General features: G+C 44.2%; 1 protein-coding gene across 1 annotated transcript in view; it reads left to right on the top strand.

Moving 5' to 3' along the window:
* The window catches only part of VOPP1 (VOPP1 WW domain binding protein), a 59,357-nt gene that overhangs the window by 23,976 nt on the left and 15,237 nt on the right, over window positions 1-20,144 (top strand). Inside the window, exon 2 of the mRNA XM_032181763.1 lies at window positions 13,397-13,455. Coding sequence (XP_032037654.1) covers window positions 13,397-13,455 — 59 coding nt within the window. The remainder of the gene's footprint in view (window positions 1-13,396; window positions 13,456-20,144) is intronic.

Below are 20,144 nucleotides of genomic sequence, written 5' to 3'. Positions count from 1 at the left end.
TTGTGCTGAAGTTAGAAGAGGAAAGGAAAATAGATCCCCCAAGAGGCTGACTTTTTGTTTTTAATTAAAAAAAGGGCCTGCCTAACAAAAGCATCCATAAAACAAACAGCACAGAGGGCAGCATGGCAATTTATCCAGCATTGCATGGGCCCCGTAGTTTGCTTGGTGGCATGAATGACTTTGGAGAGGTTGCAGAGCAGCCTGGCATCTTGGCACGTGGTTTGGTAACCAGCATCGTCTGCAGCCAGCCTGCTTCTTGAAAAGGTCTGCTGCTAGGAGCATCTGCCCTAGCCCTTCATGATGATTTACAGCAGCAAGCAATTTTTTATTTGTTTTATACTCCTAGCCATAAAGATAAGCCCAAATCCATGGCAGCCACGCCACTCAACGATCTTTGCGTGAGGCCCTAAAATCAAGCAAAGAAAGCTTCAGAGGATGATGGTAAAACAGGATTTCTCAAATATCTCTTTTGCAGTCCAGCTACTCGGATCTTTTCCCAGAAGTTGTGTGCTCATGCATCAGGAATGATGATGTAGAGACAGTGCTCTCAAAGGAAAGGTCAGCGTGAATCCATGAAATACTTGCTTCTTCTGGCCCCGGGGGGTTCACATCCCTCCTCTGCCCCTTCCCCTCCAGCACCAGGCAGCTCTCAGAGGCGTATCGGGGAGATGATGTGGGGAGAATGAAGTATCAGAGTTCCCTGTTGGTGCTTTTTGGAGCACCTGAGGTGAATGTTCTTTGCAAGGAGCAAGGATGTTGTCTGGAAGTTTGGGATGTAGCAAGAAACATGGCAGTAAGGTTCACCGAGGAGAAAAGCGAGGTTTTTGCTCAATCTGTGGCCTTTTTAATATTCTGACTGAAGACTTAACGAATGCTGGATGAACAGGAGGAAGCCCATGCTGAAACATTTACCTTTTCTGCAAATCCAAAACGATGCTTCTTAGAAGCCTTGCTGCTGATCACCAACAGGAACGAGCCATAGGTGCGCTGCTGGTTTATTTGCAAAGCAAATTAGCAAGAAGCGATCTCCTTTAGCTGAGGAGAGTGGGTGGTCCAGTTCTTCTGCCTTTCTCTGTGACCTAACTTACGTTAACACATGCATTTCTCAAGCTGGACATGGTTTTCAGAAGAATGCACATGACTCTGGGAATTTGTAGCTATTATCTTAGACATATTGAAAATGCATTGTTACATTTCTGGGTTTGAGTGGAAACGGATGAAGGAGGCAGGTTGTTCTTCCTCATTTTCCTAACGCTGTAGCTGAAACTGCTGCCCGGCACAGAGGAGAGCTGTGGCTGATGGGCAGCACCAGGTGTCTGCTGTGGGGCAAAGACCGAGTCGGTGGGATCTGCTGCTTCTCACCAATCCCTTTCCCAAGACGGCATCTCTGCTATGTATTGGCCCCACTGCTGCTACATCTCATTTGGAGACTGCCCTTGTGATGTCTCTGGCTGCTGTCCTGTTGTATTCTGGCCTCTGATGGGAGTAGCCTCTTTGGAGAAGTGAAGCCCCAAATTTTATAGGTAGTTCTTTTCTTACCATTTCTTCCTGTTCCCCTAATGGAGGAAAGGAATGAAAGGCTATCTGTTTCACTGGGAGACTGCCATCATTGAAAATACCTGCTAGAAATGAGAACTTGCTCCTTTCTCAAATGCCATTCCAGCCTTTGGTTGTCCTTTCCCTTTCCTTCCCCTATCTGCCTTTTCTTCTGCTTATTCACAGGCCTTATTTCCACTTCTCATCTTGCCTGCTGTCGCTGACACTTCTCTTGTTCACTTCTCTGCCCTGCCGCTCCTGTTCCACTTCTTCCTCCCATCTGTGAGTTTACATTTATGGCTATGGTGTAAAGGGTTATTTGCCTGCACAAAGCTGTCCTGAAAAAATGTTTAAGAGCCGTGATGCTGCTTCATTTTGTGATGCTGTTTCTTGTCTGAAATAACGCTGTAGTGCGTGGAGGAGCAAAGTGCTCTGTGTCAGCTGGCAGACCTGAAGAGAGGAGCAGCAAGCCAAGATGCATCCCGTGGAAACAGAAGCAATGCCCTTGATACCTCTGGAGTTGCCCAGTGCTTTCTTAGGGATTGAATTTCCTCCTGAAGTTCGGTTTACACAGTGTTGTGACTGCTGGCTAAAGGTGAGAGTGCACCTGTATTTGGTTCTGACCATTTCCATCTGCTAATGTGGGCAGGCACTACTAAAGTCCTCAACACTTTCAGTCCAGCTGAATAATTTTTGAGCTGCTAGGTGTATAAATTAAACATTTATGTCCATATCTCATGCTATTATCCATCCGTAGTGATACCTCCAGGCAGGAGTGCTGAACTTTTTTGGAGTGTAGACTCCATGTTGATGGAGAGCTGATGTCTCATTTATACATCATCTCAGTCTTGCCGTAATCATTTGCAGAATGTCCCTAAGGAAACTTCAAAGACTCTTTGTGAGGAAAATAATCTTAGGGAAGAGATTTGTTCTATCTGTGTAGCCTGTGTGAAAGAGGAGGGAGCTGACTGCAGCATCCCGACGTTTCTGCGTGTCTCGTCAAGCATCTTTCCCCACACACAGATGTGTGCCATCAAATGCAAGCAGGAGAGCTTAACATCAGGTGAAACACAGACCACCAGAGTGGTAGCTAGAGGTCTGCTGATGATGGCTTGGGAGCTTGCATCGTAACTGTTGGTAGAGAAAGCTGAAAGCTTGAAGAGGTCCCAAGGAAAATCCCAAGGTGTGTGGGGGACAGATGCGTGGGCAAGGAGCGCACAGTGATTGAATGAGAGAAGAGGCATGCCAAAAGTTATCACCATCCAGCATGTGCTTCGTCGAGTTGTGGCGTGGGTGGAGTGTGAGTTACAAAGCAGGATGAGCCAAGGCACGGTTGCTATACAAAGAGTATTTGCAATTTTCTGCTTGCGTGTATCCAGTACCTACGTGAAGCCAGTCGTCTTTGGAACCTGCAGTAAATCCCCCCGACACACACACACTCCATTTTCTCCCCCATCTCTTTCTTCCAGGGAGTCATTTTAAACGTGGAAAACTTCGGGTGATCACTAACACTGATGAAACAACGCTTTTTTTTTTTTTTAAAAAAAAAAAAAAAAAGCTGGAGTGCTTTTGATTTAAATGAAGAAACTTGTCAACGCTTCTAGTGGATTGTGTTGAAATTTGACAAGCTGGGACATTGGAGATCATTTTTTCATGTAAATCCAGGTTCCTAATAGAAGACAAATAAATATTATGGTCTTCTGTAGGAAGTTACTTCATTTTGAAAAATGTCTTGCCATCAGTAGGCATTGTTACTTGCCAGAAAGAGCTGAGTAGTCTTTCCATGGGAAGCACTCCAAGGACGAACACACCGCGTTTCTTCTGCTCAAATAAGGAGTGAGGTAGAGCTGCTGGGCTGTGTTTGCCCTGGAATCTAATCATCATATACCATCACTGTGGCAGTGCATTGGTGTCTGTCTAAGTAGCAGTCAGTCTAGAGTCTTAGTTTAATTTAAAAGGCATCGATGTTTCAGTCCACTTGGTGAGTGTGTACCCAAAAGCTGTAATAGAGCATCTCCCTGAAAGCTTGAATTGACTTGTTAAATAAACACAAATTATACCAGGTCAAGCTCTTCTGCTGGTTTTGTTTGAGGAAAGTTTTGCCCAGAGAAAGAGACGTTTGCTGCCAGTCAGTAGGAAATTTAATGGACTGTGTATGAGCAAAGGGAGACTTGATTATTGGTCTTGATGAACCCAAACCCATAAATTCCTTCCAGTGCTCTGGAAGCTGAGTGCCAAAGCAAAAAGCTTTCTGGACTGCAACACGGAGATGACTATTTCAGCATTTTAATAATCAGGCTGACGTAGCCCTGCTCTCTGAGATAGCCTTGCGGACCACACCAACTGCACCTTTGTGTTACGATGTGAGGTGTGGTTGTTTTTTTTTTTTTTGGGTTGTTTTTTTGGGTTTGTTTGTTTACCTCGAGGTAGCTAGTTTAATGGAGCTGGCCCAAATGAACTAGAGTTTCCTTTAGACTTATGTCTCCAATTCCATTTTGGTTGTTGTGGTCTTCACATGGCTTTAGTATAGATTGGAGCTGCTCCATAAATCACAGATCTGTGCTTTTACCTTGAGAGATCAGGACACCTTGTGAGGATGTGAACGATGCCATCACGATGGCTAATGGAGCCGTCCGTAGCACCTGGCTGCAGGGCTTACAATTCACCATTAAGCAGGTGGGATTTGGCTAGGGACGAAGCTCCCAAGCAGAGCACTGAAGTAGGTTATTTCTGCTCAAAGAAGAAATGAAAAAAGAAGAAACCTGGGTTCTCACATGCCGAGGTTCCTCAAAAACTGCTTTTCAGATACCAGAATGTTTCCAAGGTAACCTCTTTCATCTCCACTGTATTCAGATGCTCACTTGTTTAATACACACACGGCATATGTAATCTGATTTAAAATGAACAGATGCTCTTAACAATAATATGGCATTAAGCATGATGAGTTTCTGGAATAAGCTCTCGAAAGTGAGAACTCGCCTTGGCCTTGTGTACCTTACAGGGGAACAGCACTCACGCAATATTTCATTGCGGCCAATTTCTTCTGTTCCCTGCACTGGGTGCGCAATTGGTCATGGACTCTGTATCTTGTTTCTTGAGTCTGAGGTGTTGCCTTCAGTGGTACATATGTTTTTTTAGGATTTTAAGGCACAAAGGATTTTGATCCGGTGTCTGCAGTTTTGAAATAAATATCTCAGAATTGCAAAGGAAAGTCTTAGCTGCATAAACAAACACTTTTTTTGTTTCCAGTGGCTGCGCATAAGAAGGATCTGATGAAGGTGTGCATCGCTGGATTAAATGTCAGGAATGAAAAACAGGGGTACAAGGAAGGGGAGCAAGACTGGCTGTCATTATGCAGCTGTGCTCCGTCCTGTCACTCGCTCCCTGCGGGACAAATGAGTGAGTGGGGGATGCATAACACGAGCAGAACAAAGCCTGGGAACTCCCAAATCAGCTGCCCTGCGTCGTGGTGTTGCAACCACCAAAGAAATGTACTCTCCTGTAGCCTTTGATGGGCTTTGATGGGCTGTCATAGTGTAACTAACCAGCGTCTGCAGCTCCGTGCTGTTACTGCCTCAACCTTGTCCGCTCCGCAACTGACGGAGAAAATTGAGTTCTGAATCCATCTTGCCTGACTTGGTCTTTCATTCCTTTGGTTTTACTATTATGGGAGATGAAAGATGCCCCCTGAGGATTGAAGTATGAGGTAATTTAAAGGCTGTTTTCATTCTTGGGACGGTAAATTGTAAGAATGAAATGTGCATGGGAAACAGGCCACTGTGCCGGTTCAGCATGAACCAAAGGGGCTGAATGGTGGCACGGTTTTAGATTTCTTTTTAAAAAGGAGAAGGGGTGGGGGGCGGAAGCTAAATCTAAACTTTGTTCTGAGTGAGCTAAATATTCAAAACCGTAGCAGTTCCTGAGAAGAGTGAGTGCCTACGGTTAGGGATGGAGATGAATCAAGCGTCCAGTTCTTCGTCGAAGGAAACCAAGTGTCTTCATGGTGTCTCTTATAGCGTTACCAATGTTCATGAGGGGCTTTGAAGTAAAATCATTGTATGATTAAATCTTTTTGACTGTAAAAACTAGTATCTGGTTTGTTTTGGTTTTAAAGAGATTGAGGGTGGAAATTGTAAATACCCTCACTCTTGGCATGGTTTTATTCCAATTCCTGACAAATGATCCCTCCCCCCACATCCTCCTTTATGGGTTGTTTTATAAGGTGACTTATGACTTATTCTGTAGCTCAAGAATGCAAATAATAACCTTGCCTTTACTTCTCCTGCACATATAAAAGGAAACATAATAACTGCAGAAGCTAAATTCAATTTTGGAGCTGTGGAACCTGCCCAGTACCATTTGGAATAGATCAACTGCTTCTAGCCGAGCTGGGAAAATGTTACGTCCTTTTCCTTCCAGTGGGAACAGAGAAGGTTACCACTACCCCCTTGAAGCTGCAAGACTCTGCTGGAATGTTGACTTTTTTTTTTTTTTTTTTTGCTTTTCTTAGGTGAAAATGCTTTCAATATGTGGCACGCCTCATGCTTTTTTACACATCCGCCCTTAGACCTCCCTTTGTGCCGCCGGTCCCACCAGTGGGGCTTAGCCCCCAGACCATTTTTCACACATGTGCGAGCCCTGCTGTTTCCACGCATGTACAAATAGGAACACAAGTCCTAATCTTCTGTGGTGCTGAGGGTCTCCTGGCACTTTTCCTTGGCATCCCAGTGTAGACCAGGTAGGATATTTCCCACTGAGCGTCCCAACGATGACGGCAAGGGCAGAGGAGTGCTGGGCGCTGTCCGAGGTACTGAGGCCTCTTGCAGGCTCCAAGACACGAGGCTTGCTTTCCCCTTTGCTTTCTCTCTATTTATTTATTTATTTATTTATTTATTTATTTATATTTCCCCCTAGGAGACTGATGAAAGGATTATATTCAATTGAAATTGTAGCATTCTAGGACTGGAGTGCATTTGCAATTTGCTGCATAATGGTGGGAGGGAGGAGAGGGGGGAAAAAAAAGAAGTCAGGCTCCTGAAATGAAATTACATGCGAGGGATATTTGTATTTCTTTTGTGGGAAAGGTTAATAGATCTAAATGTAAAGTAAAGCTTTTTGATGAGAGGCTATCTAATGTGAAACTCTCATTAATCTTTTTTTTTTTTTTTTTTTTTTTAACTCAAAATTAATGCATGTGCTCAGAGCACCAGAAGAACTAACATGAGTTAAATGCTTGTGCTGAAATTTTACTGTAAAGAGCAGAGTGTTTAATTCAAGAAGCAGAGAAGTTGCTTCTATTAAGAACCCTGTGTGAGAACTATTCCCTTCTTTCTAAAGGAACAGGAACAACTCCCTCTGAAAAATACAAAAGTCAATTCTTTGTACTGTGTGTTACATGACTTTGTAAACTTGAGGTTTTGGTGCAACAACTGGGTGTCTGGAATAATATCTGTTCTGTTTAGCATTACGCAGGAGGGAAAGCTTGGTGTGGGATAGAGCCAGCATCCTATTATAGCAAGCTTTTCTTCTGTTTCCTCATTAGCTTAGTAAATAATACCTTAATGCAATCCTGGTTTTTAGTAAGAGTTGCTTTTGCAATACAAAATACAAAAGTATTTGCTGCAGTCAGTGGTGGACTGCCTTGCGAGCTCGGTCTCTTAGAGTAGTTTGGAGATGGGCTACTTTTACCCTCATCTGTTAGCGTCACCAGAGAAAGAAGTAGGGATGAATTTTGATGGATTCAGGCAAGGCTAAAGCAAAATGTATTTTCTGTAGTAAATTGTTTTCACCCTTAGGCTGCACTTTCCCGTTTCAGTATATACCGTCTGTTACTCTAATGGATGATGTTTTGCCCTTTTCTTGGCTATGGAGGAGCAGCATGCTCATCTTGTCTCTGCAAATCCAATCTTTCAAACTCAGCATGCAGAAGTCCCTCTGATTTCAGTGCACCATATCTAATGAGCAGCTTGTACCTTATAATGCTTTCAGCTCTTGTCTAGGCACCGAAATGGATAGCGTTCTGAAAACTGATACAATTTTAAAGGTCAAATCCCATAAAGCATCGTGATTCCTAGCCAATAATGTCCCTTCTGCAACCGATTATTCAGTCTAGGGTTGCACTGTAGACTGCCCCATCTTTTTGTCTGGGCTCCATCAAGCAGTTGTCAGGTACAGGGACCAGGAAAACTGCAGATCATTAGTGCAGGTGGCTGTTGTGACAGAGCCTGGGTGACAGAGGCAAAGCCAGTTGGTTCTCAGATGGTGTGGAGCCAAAGGTCTCATCCTTCCCATTTCCTCGTGGACTGGTTTTGGTCTGGCTGTGTGGAAGGCAGTTCTGGTTGTACGCCGGCGTGGGAAATCCTTTTCCAATGTCGCACATTGTGTGATGCTCAGAAATAATGAGGTCTTATGCCACGTCTTACAGGCTTTTAATTCTTTATCCCTGTTCCTCTGTGGATGAATTAATTATAGCAGAGCTTCAGAGGCTGTAGCCACAAGAATGAGGTTTGGATCAACTGGCGCTCTACTAGTAGCACTAGTCGGCACTCTGCTGCCGAGCACTAGTAGGACAGGAGGTCGCAGCCACTAGTGGGGCCATCCCAGAAAACCAGGAGCCGTTTCTGTCCTGTCAGGATGGCAGGGTCACTCCGTCAAATTCCTGCTTTTTGTCATCTGAATTCACCTATTTGGGCTCTTGTAATTGTAATCCTTAAGGGCAGTTGTGTGTAGCATCTAGCTTTTTGTCTGGTTAAAAAGAAAGAGCTGCACCCTCGGTTACTGATGGCCGGTACGGTTTCATTGGCTTTGTGATTGATAGCAGACCCGTGCCTCTTGCAGAATCTGGCTTTGAGCAGATGTCACAAACTCAGCCTGACTGCTCCTTCCGAATACAGATAGCAATCTTCCTACCCCCGCCCTCCCCAGCCATGTCCATCAGCAGCAGGCTCGTTTTTTCATTGCTACCCATAACAAAAATTGATTCTACTTGTATTGGAAAGTATTTACCATCTGCAGAGGGTGCTGGAATTGTTTTTTTTAATATATAATTATTTTTTAAATCCCTAGTAAAAGCACTGGGTGTAAATCCACTGCTCCCTTGATTGCAAAGAGTAATTAATTGATCAGATCTGTTCTCTTTTTATTGTCCTGTGAATGGAAAGATAATGATGTGCAGTGTGGAGGATATTCCTGCTAGATATTTCTGCAAACCCTGCAAAGCATAACTAATGATCTGTATCATACCTTCCGACATTCACTGAGCAGCCTGCCTGCTCTGTCTTCCCCCTCACCATGTGCATCCGTATGTACTCCATTTTACGGTGTGATCAGAACCAGTCTTTGGTTAATGTTTCAGTAACTTCTCTTTCTCATTGTTCATACTAGCAGCGCTAGCATTTGCAATTTCAATCTGTGGCAGGAAACATGTTTCCTTTCTTAGAGGAAATCTGAAAGAATTTAGAGGCCACAGAAAAGCATGGCTTGCCATTCACATTGCTGTAGTCTGTCAGAGAAAACAGGCTACAGGAGAGATCCTGATTTATTTAAAAAGAAAGAAATTATGTGTTTTTTCTCTCCAAATATTCAATCTCAAGGAACGTATTCAAGCATCTGGCTAATTCACATACCATTAATTCTATAAAGATTACATATGCACACCCAATTAGACCTGCATCATTTATTTAAAAAACGAACATACTCTTGTATTTATATTTTATAGCTGCGCCAAATTGTTAAAGGACATAGAAGGAGGAATTTTATAAGCGAAATGTGCAGAGCTGTTCTCCTAGAAAAGTTGAAAGCCTCCGCAGGGTCATAAGTAAGTTTAGTTTAACAACCATAAGCACACTTTTTTTGTTGTTAGTGAATAGGTTCGTGGCTTTTTAAGGCATGAACAAACACTTCTAGAAACTCTGAGATGGTCTGGCTTCATACAGGAGCTCTCAGAGTGGGCACCAGCCTTGATGTCTGAGCTCCTATCCCATTAATGTGAGCAATCTCCCCTTTGTTTCTGTTTGCGGACTGGAATTAGTTGCTGCCAGCTGAGGTTTCTTAGCTGCCTCAGGGGTTTGTCTCAAACAACTGCAAGGATGTAATCCTCAGAAGACGGTGAGCATCAGACCCAGTGCTGGTGGCAGACATCCCCTTGTGAGCTCTCCAACAGCTCACATCCAACCAGGAGCACCTCAATGCCTTGTGCCCCACCAGAAGGACCTGAATGCCTCACCTGCAACTTGAAGCACCTCACCATGTGTCTTGCCACAGGAAAGACCTCGATGTCTCCTGTTCCACAGGAAGGACCTCAACATTGTGCCTTCCACTAGCAACACTACCTCTGATGTTTCAGCAGTAGGACCTCAAGCTCTCGAGTGCCACCAACCAGCCTCGACGCAGGCTGGATTTTCGGGGCACTTACGGCCAGCTGCCTCTTGTGAGGCTGTAGGGTGACAGTGACTCTGTGGTGACATCAGAAGGCTCTTGGGGTGCCCCTGATGGCAGCTCTTGGGGAATTAACATGACTGTTGTGAGAAGATGCTGATGTGAAATGGCTGCTCCATGCTGACAGGAGCAACATCTGCCAGGCTGGGGTCCAGGCTGGGAGCTTGGCATCGGCCAAGAATATCAGAATTTCATCAGCTATTGACTGCCCAAGGAGGATGGTAGAAACAAGCAGCATCTCCTGCTTACATGAAGTGGTGGTGTTATCATGGAAACGTCACGCAACCACACAATCACAGAATGAGCAGGGTTGGAAGGGGCCTCTGATGGTCATCTCATCCAATGCCCCTGCCTAGCAGATCACCTAGAGCACACTGAGCAGGATGGCTTCTGGGCAGGTTTTGACTAACTCCAGAGAAGGAGACTCCACAGCCTCTTTGGGCAGCCTGTGCCAGTGCTCTGCCACCCTCACAGTACAGAAGTGCCCTCTCATATTCAGCTGGAACCTCCTGTGCTTCAGTTTATGCCCCCTGCCTTTCGTCCTGTCGCTGGGCTCAACTGAAGAGAGACCTGATCCATCCTCTCAACACCCTCCCCTCAGATACTTATTTACATTTTGGGGACAAGACGCTGGAGAGCAGCCCCACAGAGAGGGATCTGGGGGTTGTGGCTGACAGCAAGCTGAATATGAGCCAGCAGTGTGCCCTGGCAGCCAGGAGGGCCAACCCTATCCTGTGGTGCATCAAGCACGGCATTGCTAGTCTGTTGAGGGAGGTGATTGTCCTGCTGTGCTCTGCGCTGGTGCGGCCTCACCTCGAGTACTGTGTGCAGCTCTGGGCACCACAGTACAAAAAGGACATTAAACTATTGGGGAGTGTGCAGAGGAGGGATACAAAGATGGTGAAGGGCCTTGAGGGGAAGACGTATGAGGAGTGGCTGAGGACACTGGGCCTGTTCAGCCTGGAGAAGAGGAGGCCGAGGGGAGGCCTCATCGTGGCCCTCAGCGCTCCCTCATGAGGGGCAGTGAAGGGGCGGGCGCCGATCTGTTCTCTCTGGTGACAGCGATAGGGCCTGAGGGAATGCAGTCAAGCTGCAATAGGGGAGGTTCAGGCTGGATATTTAAAAAAAATCAGAATCAGGATCGTTCTAGGACCCAGAACAAAAATAAAGTCTGTGCACCAAAGAATTTTTAGTGTATGTGTCTAAGCCCTGTAAGCTGGAGGGAATAGTTATGTGCAAAACTTTCCTAGGCTAGAGCCTTTTTTTGGATAGCAGTGAGCATATTGGCTGTCTGAAGCAGAAAAGTCAAAATAAATCGAGGCAGAAACAGGATTTTTACAGCTTGGAAGATGTGGGAAGGGAGGAATCTTCCCAGTTCATTTCAGAGCTTGCAAAGTGGATTGAAGTGTGGGGAGGAGGGTGGCAGAACGAGCACTGAATATAAATGCCTCCTTTACGCTTGTAAAGGGTGTGCAGGCTCCACGGGCTCAGAAACGTTGCTGGGAAAACATCAATTAAAATGCTTGAGACTGATGAAGGCTTTAAGGATGTTGAGGTAAACAGTGAATCATATTAGTTCAGGAAGAAAAACATGTAGGAGCGTATACTGCAAGCTGGACTCCGAAATGAGACTTCCCAAGGGGATGACCTGCAGGTACTGGGGTTTTAGCCAGGGCTTGCTGATTTGCAGAGGAAAAGAGCCAAAGTATTTTGCTCTGTATCTGCAGTGGACCTGCTGAATTTACAATGGATATAGGTTTGCAGGGTGATACCAAGAGAAACTTGCCATACTTCTCATTTTAGAGTATGAGGAAACAGCAGGCTGATGACAGCATTCAGAAGAAAGGTTTCAGAAGTTGGAAGGTTCTGGGGGGGAAGGGGAATAGGGCAAATGTGGAAATAGCTCTCTGAATACCACTTGTTCCAGCAGCTGCTGTGGAGCCCTCCTGCATGCATTGCTGTAGTAGCAGCACGGATTTGAGAAGGGAATGAATGAGGAATCTGTTTGTCTTGTTTTGTTTTTCCGCAAAGGAAGAAACTCCAGTCCGTTCAACAGAACCTAAAGCTTGTGTATCTGGAGGGCTGGTGTGAGCCCATCTTACGATTAGTGGACAGGCCTGATCACATGTATCAGAAATCTCCTTCTTCCCCCATCCCCATATTGGTCTCAGCAATTTAATCCATAGCAGTTTGTCTTCATGGGCTGTAATTGATCTGTCTGTGATTTAGCTCATCAGATGCTCGTTAAAGAGCTTGCAGCCTTTCTTATTCATGAGGAGTGAGAGTCAGAGATGTAAAAACGCTTTGTCTTTGTCTTAGCTGGATTCATTTAGTATTCTGGGATTCAGGGAGGCTAATAAACTTATATGAGCTATTATTTAAAGGTGAGCTGCCAAGTGAACATGAAGGATGATCCAAGTACTGCTGATGTGCGAGTGCTCCCTGACCTTGGGTGTCAGGTGTGAGCAGCAGAGAGCTGCTGTTCAAATCCCCTGAGATGACGCTTGCTGCTCTGTGGAGGGTGTCCCGGAACACCCAGTCCGAGTGCAACCAGATCATACGGCTTGTGGTGGAGCTTCTGCAGCCACATCTGCAAGGGAGACGGCATTTTATGCTAGCAGTGTCAGCAGGATACGCAGGAATATTCTGTGCCTTGGCTATGTAGTTTGGGCTTGACATCTGGTTTTGTTTTTTAAGCGCCGCTATTGTTCTTCGCTGCTGTCTGTACTCGAGCCGTGCCCGTAATGATGTGCGTTTCCCACACACGCCACGAGAATGCCTGTCACCATCCTTTAACAAGGATACGCTGACAGTCTGCAAGAGAGAACAATGCCCCCGGACTGCAGAAAGCAGTTTCCTTTCCCAGATGCCGTAATGAACGCTTGAAACATTTCCAAGGTGTAGGAAGACGAGCTGGGATCCTAGCATGGGCTCTCTGTTCTGTGCCTTTCCAAGCCTGGCTCCACACGCAGAGGATTCCACGAAGATGAGTAATTCCCTGCAATTAATGAATCCGCTCTGCACTCATACGCCTCGTGTCGTCAAACCCGGCATGCCTTGGAGGTCTCTTAAGTGACTACAGCCCTGATGGGCTCTTAAGTTCTCCAGATCCTGTTAAGACATGAGTTTTGCTGTGCAATTGGATCCCGTATCAGAATCTATTAACCACGGTCATGAACTGTGGTAACCTTTGGGGCCCTGAAGACAAAGCCTGGTGTGAAGGCTCTGAATCCTAACAGGGCACGTTGCAGTTCCAATTAACTGAGTTCCCAGTTCTTGTGTGTGTTAGGATTGTGAAGTCTTTGAGAAAAGACACCTTTTCTAATTGCTCAAAGTTAGGGTATTTATAAGCACTCAGCGGTTGCCTTTAGAATTGCACATTGTCCGATGGAAATATTAATAATATTTCTTTCTTTCTTTGCAGTGTACAGAGGCCAAAAAGCATTGCTGGTATTTTGAAGGATTATATCCTACATATTATATGTAAGTAGTCATTACTTTGCTGTTTGTGTTCTCTAGTGAGCAAGAGATAAGTGGATTCTTTCAGCTCTTAAAATGTTATTTTTTCATTAATGATGTTTCTTCCATAATTTCTTTGAGACCTTTTTTGTGTCTATCTTAAAAAGCAATGACGTAAGAAAGTTTCTTTCCCCAGCTTCCCTATGTATTTTCATGTATTTTCCCTTCCCCCTGTTAAAATAAAAGTAGAGACTTGTTTCTCCAGCCGACCTTTGCAGTTGAAAACAAAGTGTTGGATCTGAAACAGGTCTTATTTCAGGATGCTGAAAGGAAATGTAAGTAGAGCTGTGCGAGGACAGTTCTCCCTTTGTTTTGAACAAGGGCAGGTAAGCAGGCAGAATACCAAGAATGCTTTGAAAATAACTTTGTCCCTGTGGTAATACTGTTGTTTAATTTAGGGACTTGAGAAGATTTGTTATCCGTGGCATAACTGTCCTTTTGATGAGTGGCATCTACATTCACATCAGGCTTGGATGTGAACCAAATGTCAATGAACTGTAGGTGCATGATTGAAGATCTTTCTGAATCGCAGTTTTCTGTTTTAAATTGCCCACAGCGACAATAAAAAGGTGGAGGAAATGTGTGGGTGGGAGGTATTGTTCCTGTGGATTTGGGGGTAGGAAGGAGATAAATGCACTAGGCTTTGCCTCTGGGCTATATAACTTTACAAATGCAAACACCTTTTAAACCTAAGTTGAAAAAAAAAGGGAGGGGGGAGGTGGTGGTGGAGGATTAGGTAGCAGCAACAGGTCATTGCTCCCTGAGCAAACTTTTCCTTGCTTCAGGGTAGGAAATTACTGTAATCCTGATGCTCTGCAGGAACCTTCCTCACTTTTCTTCTCCACTTTGTCTGCCAGAAGCAGGAGAGAAATGCTAGAGACAAAAAGCAGCCAGGAAGTCAGGCAAGAAACAAAGCTCACTGAAAGAATGAAACGCCGTGTGGTTTAATCATCTGTGATCTCGAATATTAACTGGTTAGGAAGTGTTTGGGCCGAGAATTTATTGTCTTCTTTTTTCAGGTGACTGAAATGTTGAGAATTACTCATAAATGGTTGGCCAGAACAGATGGGTGAATTTCAATGAGTTAATTTTCTTTGCTGTACTAATAACAGCAGGACGTTGGTTCCACCTACATTTTATTTTGTTGCAACGTGGGAAAGAAGCTGGGGTGTTATGAAACCCCCCCCGTACCTTGACATTCAGGAGTGTGTTATTCATCATCACCTCGGCGTTCTGCTTACGTTTCTGCCCGCGTGTTTTTGCAGGCAGTGTTTGTCTTCCTTGTTAATGCAAAGGGGTAGCTGCTTGGGTGCTGGGTGTCAGCTCAGACTCTTCATGCCACAGGTGCACACAGACCGAGCCCTGAGAAGAAGGGAGTACAAAGGGGATAATCGCTATCTGCAATAGATCTAATGCACACAAGGTTGCTTTTTAATTGGTTTTCATTTGGTAACTCGTTTACTGTTTTCTTTGTGTGCTGAAATGGATTCTCTTGCAGAAAAGCGGCATGTTTATTTTCCAGTTCATCAAAGAGGTTAATTGGAATCGCACACGGCTTTGCACATTGGAAGGAAGAAAGTTGTGAATAAAACTGAGAACTGGGAGAGGGGCTGTGGCGTTGGAGGGGGGTGGTTGTTACAAAGAATTGCTTCCTTTAGAGATTTTTATTTGGTTTGATTTATAATGTGGAGGGAAATCTGTTGGCTATGTCATGTCAATCAGAACACGGCTCCTCATAATTGTGTTTGTTGTGGTAGTTGCTACAGCACCCTATTATCTGAGACATTGCATAAATGCGTGGTAATTGCCAGTCTGCTGGACAATGCAAATAAATGGAAGAAGGAAGAGGGAAGGGGTGGGATGCGTACGCTCAGAGATTATTGTGATGGTGATGAGCGTCATATTGATGCCTTTGTTACTATTGTGATTATGGGTTTAAGTGGGGAAGAAGAAACACTAAAGAAAAGCAATTTGGAGATGATAAAGCTCAGAGGGTAGATGAGGTTGACAAGTGAAGAAGTATGAAAGGGAGGGGAGAGTCTATGTGAGTGTAGAGGAGCTCCGAAGTTTTAAAAGGGGGAAGAGGCATGCTCCAAAACTGTAAGAAAGTCATTAATCTCTGCAATGCCTGGAGTTTCCTGCTTTGTTATGTTTGCAATTTCACATCCTACTGGATAGGATCGCTCACTGCTTCCTAGCTGTGCTGCTTTTCAACACCTGCATGGCAAAGGAGATGCACAACAGCAGTCTTGGTATTTTAGGGCGAATTCCCATTGCTTTGGCATTTCTTTGACCGTTCATGGAGTTAATTCAATTTGTTAGTCCCCCAGAAAGTACTTCATTTTAGCAGATTAAAGTCAGTGTTGAATCAGCTTGGTACAGTTTCTGGCGAATGCTGGTGAAATGGGAGGGAAGGCGGGAGCATTATGCATTTTGTGGGGGAGGACGCATGAAAAGGATCTCCACCATTAGCATATGGTGGTTAGATGTTAAATCATCTGAAGCTGGTGCATCTAATGTGTAACTGCATCTTGAGTGTTTCCTCTGTGCAAACCTAGATCTGGAATGTGCTGTAGGGAAGTGGGTTTTATTTTATCTTACGGGCTGCTGCTCCAGAAAATGATAAGAAGCAGATATATTTAGTCACCCAGGTTCATAATAGATTCTATTCCATTTTATCTCTGGTTTTGTAACAGAAGTTTTTTCCACCCAGTTAACATATGTAGTCTGTCCTTTGGTCTCGAGACTATCTTGGGAGACTTATGACACCCAGCAGTGCAGTCCTTAATGATTTCCCTGTGGTTTCAGGCCCGTGCTGACAGTATGTCATGTCTCTCTTGGAGACACTTTGTATTCAGACGAATAGATTATCTTGTCAGCTCCGAAATAGGAAGTCCTGTGTGGGTTCAGAGATCTCCTGTGGTAGACTCGGGGCAAGGCCTCCCCGGACTGGCATGTCAGCGTGCCATATCTCTTCTGGGGAGGCATTTCTTACTAGAAGGCTCCTCTTTTCTTAAAATTGCGCAAAGTAACAGAAATCCGAGGTGGCCTCTCATATGAAATGGTTGTGAACTTTTGATAAAAGTTAAGTGGCGGAATAGCTGAGATAATCTTCCCTGTAAAGCCTCCACTTCAGCTATCCAAAGCCAGAGATAAGGTTGTGTCTGCTAAGCAAAAGGAGCGTGATAAGAAATCAGAGCGCTAAAATAAATGTCCTGGACAGACAGCTAGATTGGGGACAAAATTTGCAGTGATACAACTGTCTTTTCTGTAACTGGACTGTTTGGTTTCTATTTTGTGTGTGTGTGTGTGTGTGTTTTTAATTCAGCGTGTCTTCTACTGTAATTATTTTGAAAAGAAAACGCTGTTGCAAGTGTTGCTCAAAACCTTGAAATGTGTTGATTATATTTTCTGTACTAAAAGCTGAGGCAGAGATGGAAGTTTCTATTATAGAAGTGATCATACATCTATCTCTCTGTCTAAGTAGCTAATGGTATTGATACTCTTTTAATATTTTTCCAGTGGCCATAATTGTTGGAGCCTTCATAAATGAGTGATAAGCTATAGTTTAATGTGTTTGTTTTTTGTTTTTCCAGATAGATTTTTATTTCTTCAGGCAATTATGGGGAATTATGAGGATAATTTTCCCAAGTTTTCTAATGCTGCTGTGTGAATCTGTTAACTTAAGGTATAGCTTATTTCAGGCTGGAAGCCTTCATGAAAGTGTGCCAGGATTTTTAGAGACACACTGCAGCTTGGCTGTTGATACAGAGAATTTCCAAGAGAACTCTTAATTTACTTCTTTAACCTAACCAACTAGTTGCCTGAGTCATGAGATCAGTTGGTTACTTCTCTCTTGCTTCAGCAAAATATTTATTTCTGTGGTCAGGGAAAATAAGTAAACACAAATTAAACTGGGCAAGGAATTAGTCATTGAATTCTAATTTTTGTCCTTTGGAAAAGAAGACAGTCAAATTATCCATGACTGTGCTGAACGAATGAGATCCTACGCCTTGTTTGGATGCACAAGAAGCAGTTCAGAACAGGCTTGTCTCTGATTCTCGACAAGGATCATCGTCCTACCCGCACTTAAACTAGCTCAGCCTTGTTCTAGATGTAGTTGAAGTGCTGGCAGTTGGCAGAGGAGACCGTCGAGATACTTCTCCGACTTGACACAGCAAATAATGACACAGAACGCAGCACAGCGAGTGCATGAGATTGCCAAATCTTCTCCTCTGGATACAAAGGCCAGCAGCTTTGAAGATACATTCACTGATGAGGAGTAGTTTGATTAGAATAATTACGAATGTGTATCTTACTGCAGGGTGAAGTGTGCTCCAGGTATGACCGACCAATCCCTCAGGGCTTTTCTGTTTATTTTTCCTCCTGTTGTTAGCTACCATCACATCTAATGAAGTGATAAAATCCAGATGCTGGAACCTGCATGTTTCTAATCCTTTCCTTTCCAGACGCTGTGGCATATTTATAAAGCAGCACAAATGTTTTTGAGTGTGAGTGGTAAGCACGTGTTCAGGGGAATGGAAATACAGCGGGTTAGTGAAGTAGTCCCCCACAGTCAGGGGGATTGGCTGACTTAAAGGGAGAACAGGATTGTGATGTTATCCAGCACTGAGTTAGCATTGTTTCAGATCATCCCGGTGAATTATTGTGTGCTGAAGTTTTTAACGATGTGATATTGTAAGAGAAGTAGTGAGGAAAGGAGAATAACTCTGCCCAAGAGATTTGGAGAGTAATTCAGATGGGAAGGGCTCTCAGGGGATCTCCAGTCCAGCCTCAGAAACAGTGTCAGCCATGAGGCCAGACTAGGTTGCCCTGGGCTTCATCCAGTTGGGGCTTGGGAAAACCTCCAAGGAAAGCGAGAGCACAGCCTCTCTGGGCAGTACACTCTGTTGCCTGCCTGTCCTCATGGTGAATAAGTGTGTTTTTTTTGTGTGTGTTTCCCACATATTAAGTCAGACCCTCCTTTGTGTACATTCATCCTCTGCTGTTGTCCCACCCTTCACCGCCAGGACAAGCCTGAGGCCATCTTCTCTTATTGCTGCTGTGGCACACTGCTGGCTTGTGTTTAGCTTGCTAGGTGCCGTGATCCCCTTGGGCCTTTCCAGTAGATCTGCCCCACAACCTGCAGGATGTTCATCCTTCCCACGGGCAAGGCTTTTGTGTTTGTCTTTGCTCATTTTCATGAGGTTCCTGTCAAGTCATTCCTCCAGTTAGTCCGAGTCTTGGAGTGGCAGCCCTGCCCTTGAGCTCACTGCCTGATCCTCCCCAAGTTTGGTGTCATCTTGTGGGCTTGGTGAGAGCACCAAATCGCCAATTACAGCGACACACTTGTCAACAGAACAAGTCCAGGCCTCTGTGCTACCATCAGGGGTTACTGCATCTTCTCCAGGGGGAGTGGGGCCCATAGGCCACTGTTCTCTGAAGTGTGGGAGGCCTTGCTAAGGTCAAAGTAAGGGACATCTGCTCTCTGGCTTGTCTACAGATACCATTGTTTTACCCTAGAAGGCCTTTAGGCTTGTCAGGTGTGATTTACCCTTGGTAAATTTACCTATGATGACTGTTTTCAGTCACTTTATTCTCCTTCCTATGCCCAAAAACATGTATCAGGAGGACTCAGTCCCTTTTTTTTTTTTTTTTAATTTATTTTTTTGCCAGCAGCTGAAATGAGTCTGGCTGCTTTATGGTCCTCCAGATCATACTTTTGACCTGTTTTTTTCCTTCCACTGCTAGTGTAGGAACAGGAGCTCTTCTTGCTGTTCTTGGTGTCCCTTGCAAGTATCAGTTTTAGGTGAGGCTTGGCTTTCCAAATATCATCTCAGCTTGTGCATGTGATGTTTCCTGAACTCCTTTGGAGCCTGCACCTGGTTCCACCTCTTGAATACTGACTTTTTGCGTTGGATGAGCTCTGCCATGTGCTTGCTGTGTAAGTATGTTTTGGCTGGTTGTTGGTGTGCTGTTACATGGAAGACCTCCAGAAAAGAACAAAAAAGAACAACAGCAACAACAACAACAACAACAACAACAACAAAAGTGAAGAACAGAAGGGGAGTGTCATCTTGTAACCTAACTCCTGTTATCCGATGCAGGACCTGAATTCATGTTAAAAGCCTGTGCAGACAGAAATACAGTATTTTTAGACTAATATGTTGCTGCCATGGCAGGTAGTTTACTGCATATAGCTTACAGCTGCACATGTACACAATTATGTTAACTATCTATTTAATATTTCATTTGGAATTATTTAAGAATTTATAAATCTAAAAAATGAATGCATTGAACATAAATAATCTTTGCAAGCGTATGTTCTGCAGTGTATAGGAACAGTCCATTCTTTTTCGTATTTTAGAGAAGAAAGCTGATTGTATTTTTTTCCCTGTGGCTTTTGAAATAAATTTCTTGTGTATTTCCACGTAATTCTCTTCTTCTGCTGATTAAATTTTGTTGTATTTATCACACAGTTGTATTCATCTGGGTTTTGAATGTAAGCCCTTAGTCACTTGGTGGCCAGTCTGTAACAATAGTTCTGTATTTACCAAGAGCCTGGAAAATGTTCCAGGTGGAAACAATAGACAAGTTCTCTCTCACCCTTACTCTGAGAGCTCAGGAAGCAATTCCTCTGTCAAAGCGTGTAC

The sequence above is a fragment of the Aythya fuligula genome, chromosome 2 (assembly GCF_009819795.1).
Source record: "Aythya fuligula isolate bAytFul2 chromosome 2, bAytFul2.pri, whole genome shotgun sequence".
Classification (NCBI taxonomy): Eukaryota; Metazoa; Chordata; class Aves; order Anseriformes; family Anatidae; genus Aythya; species Aythya fuligula.
Note: the sequence above shows the minus strand (reverse complement) of the source record. Positions and strands in the feature narration are given on the sequence as shown.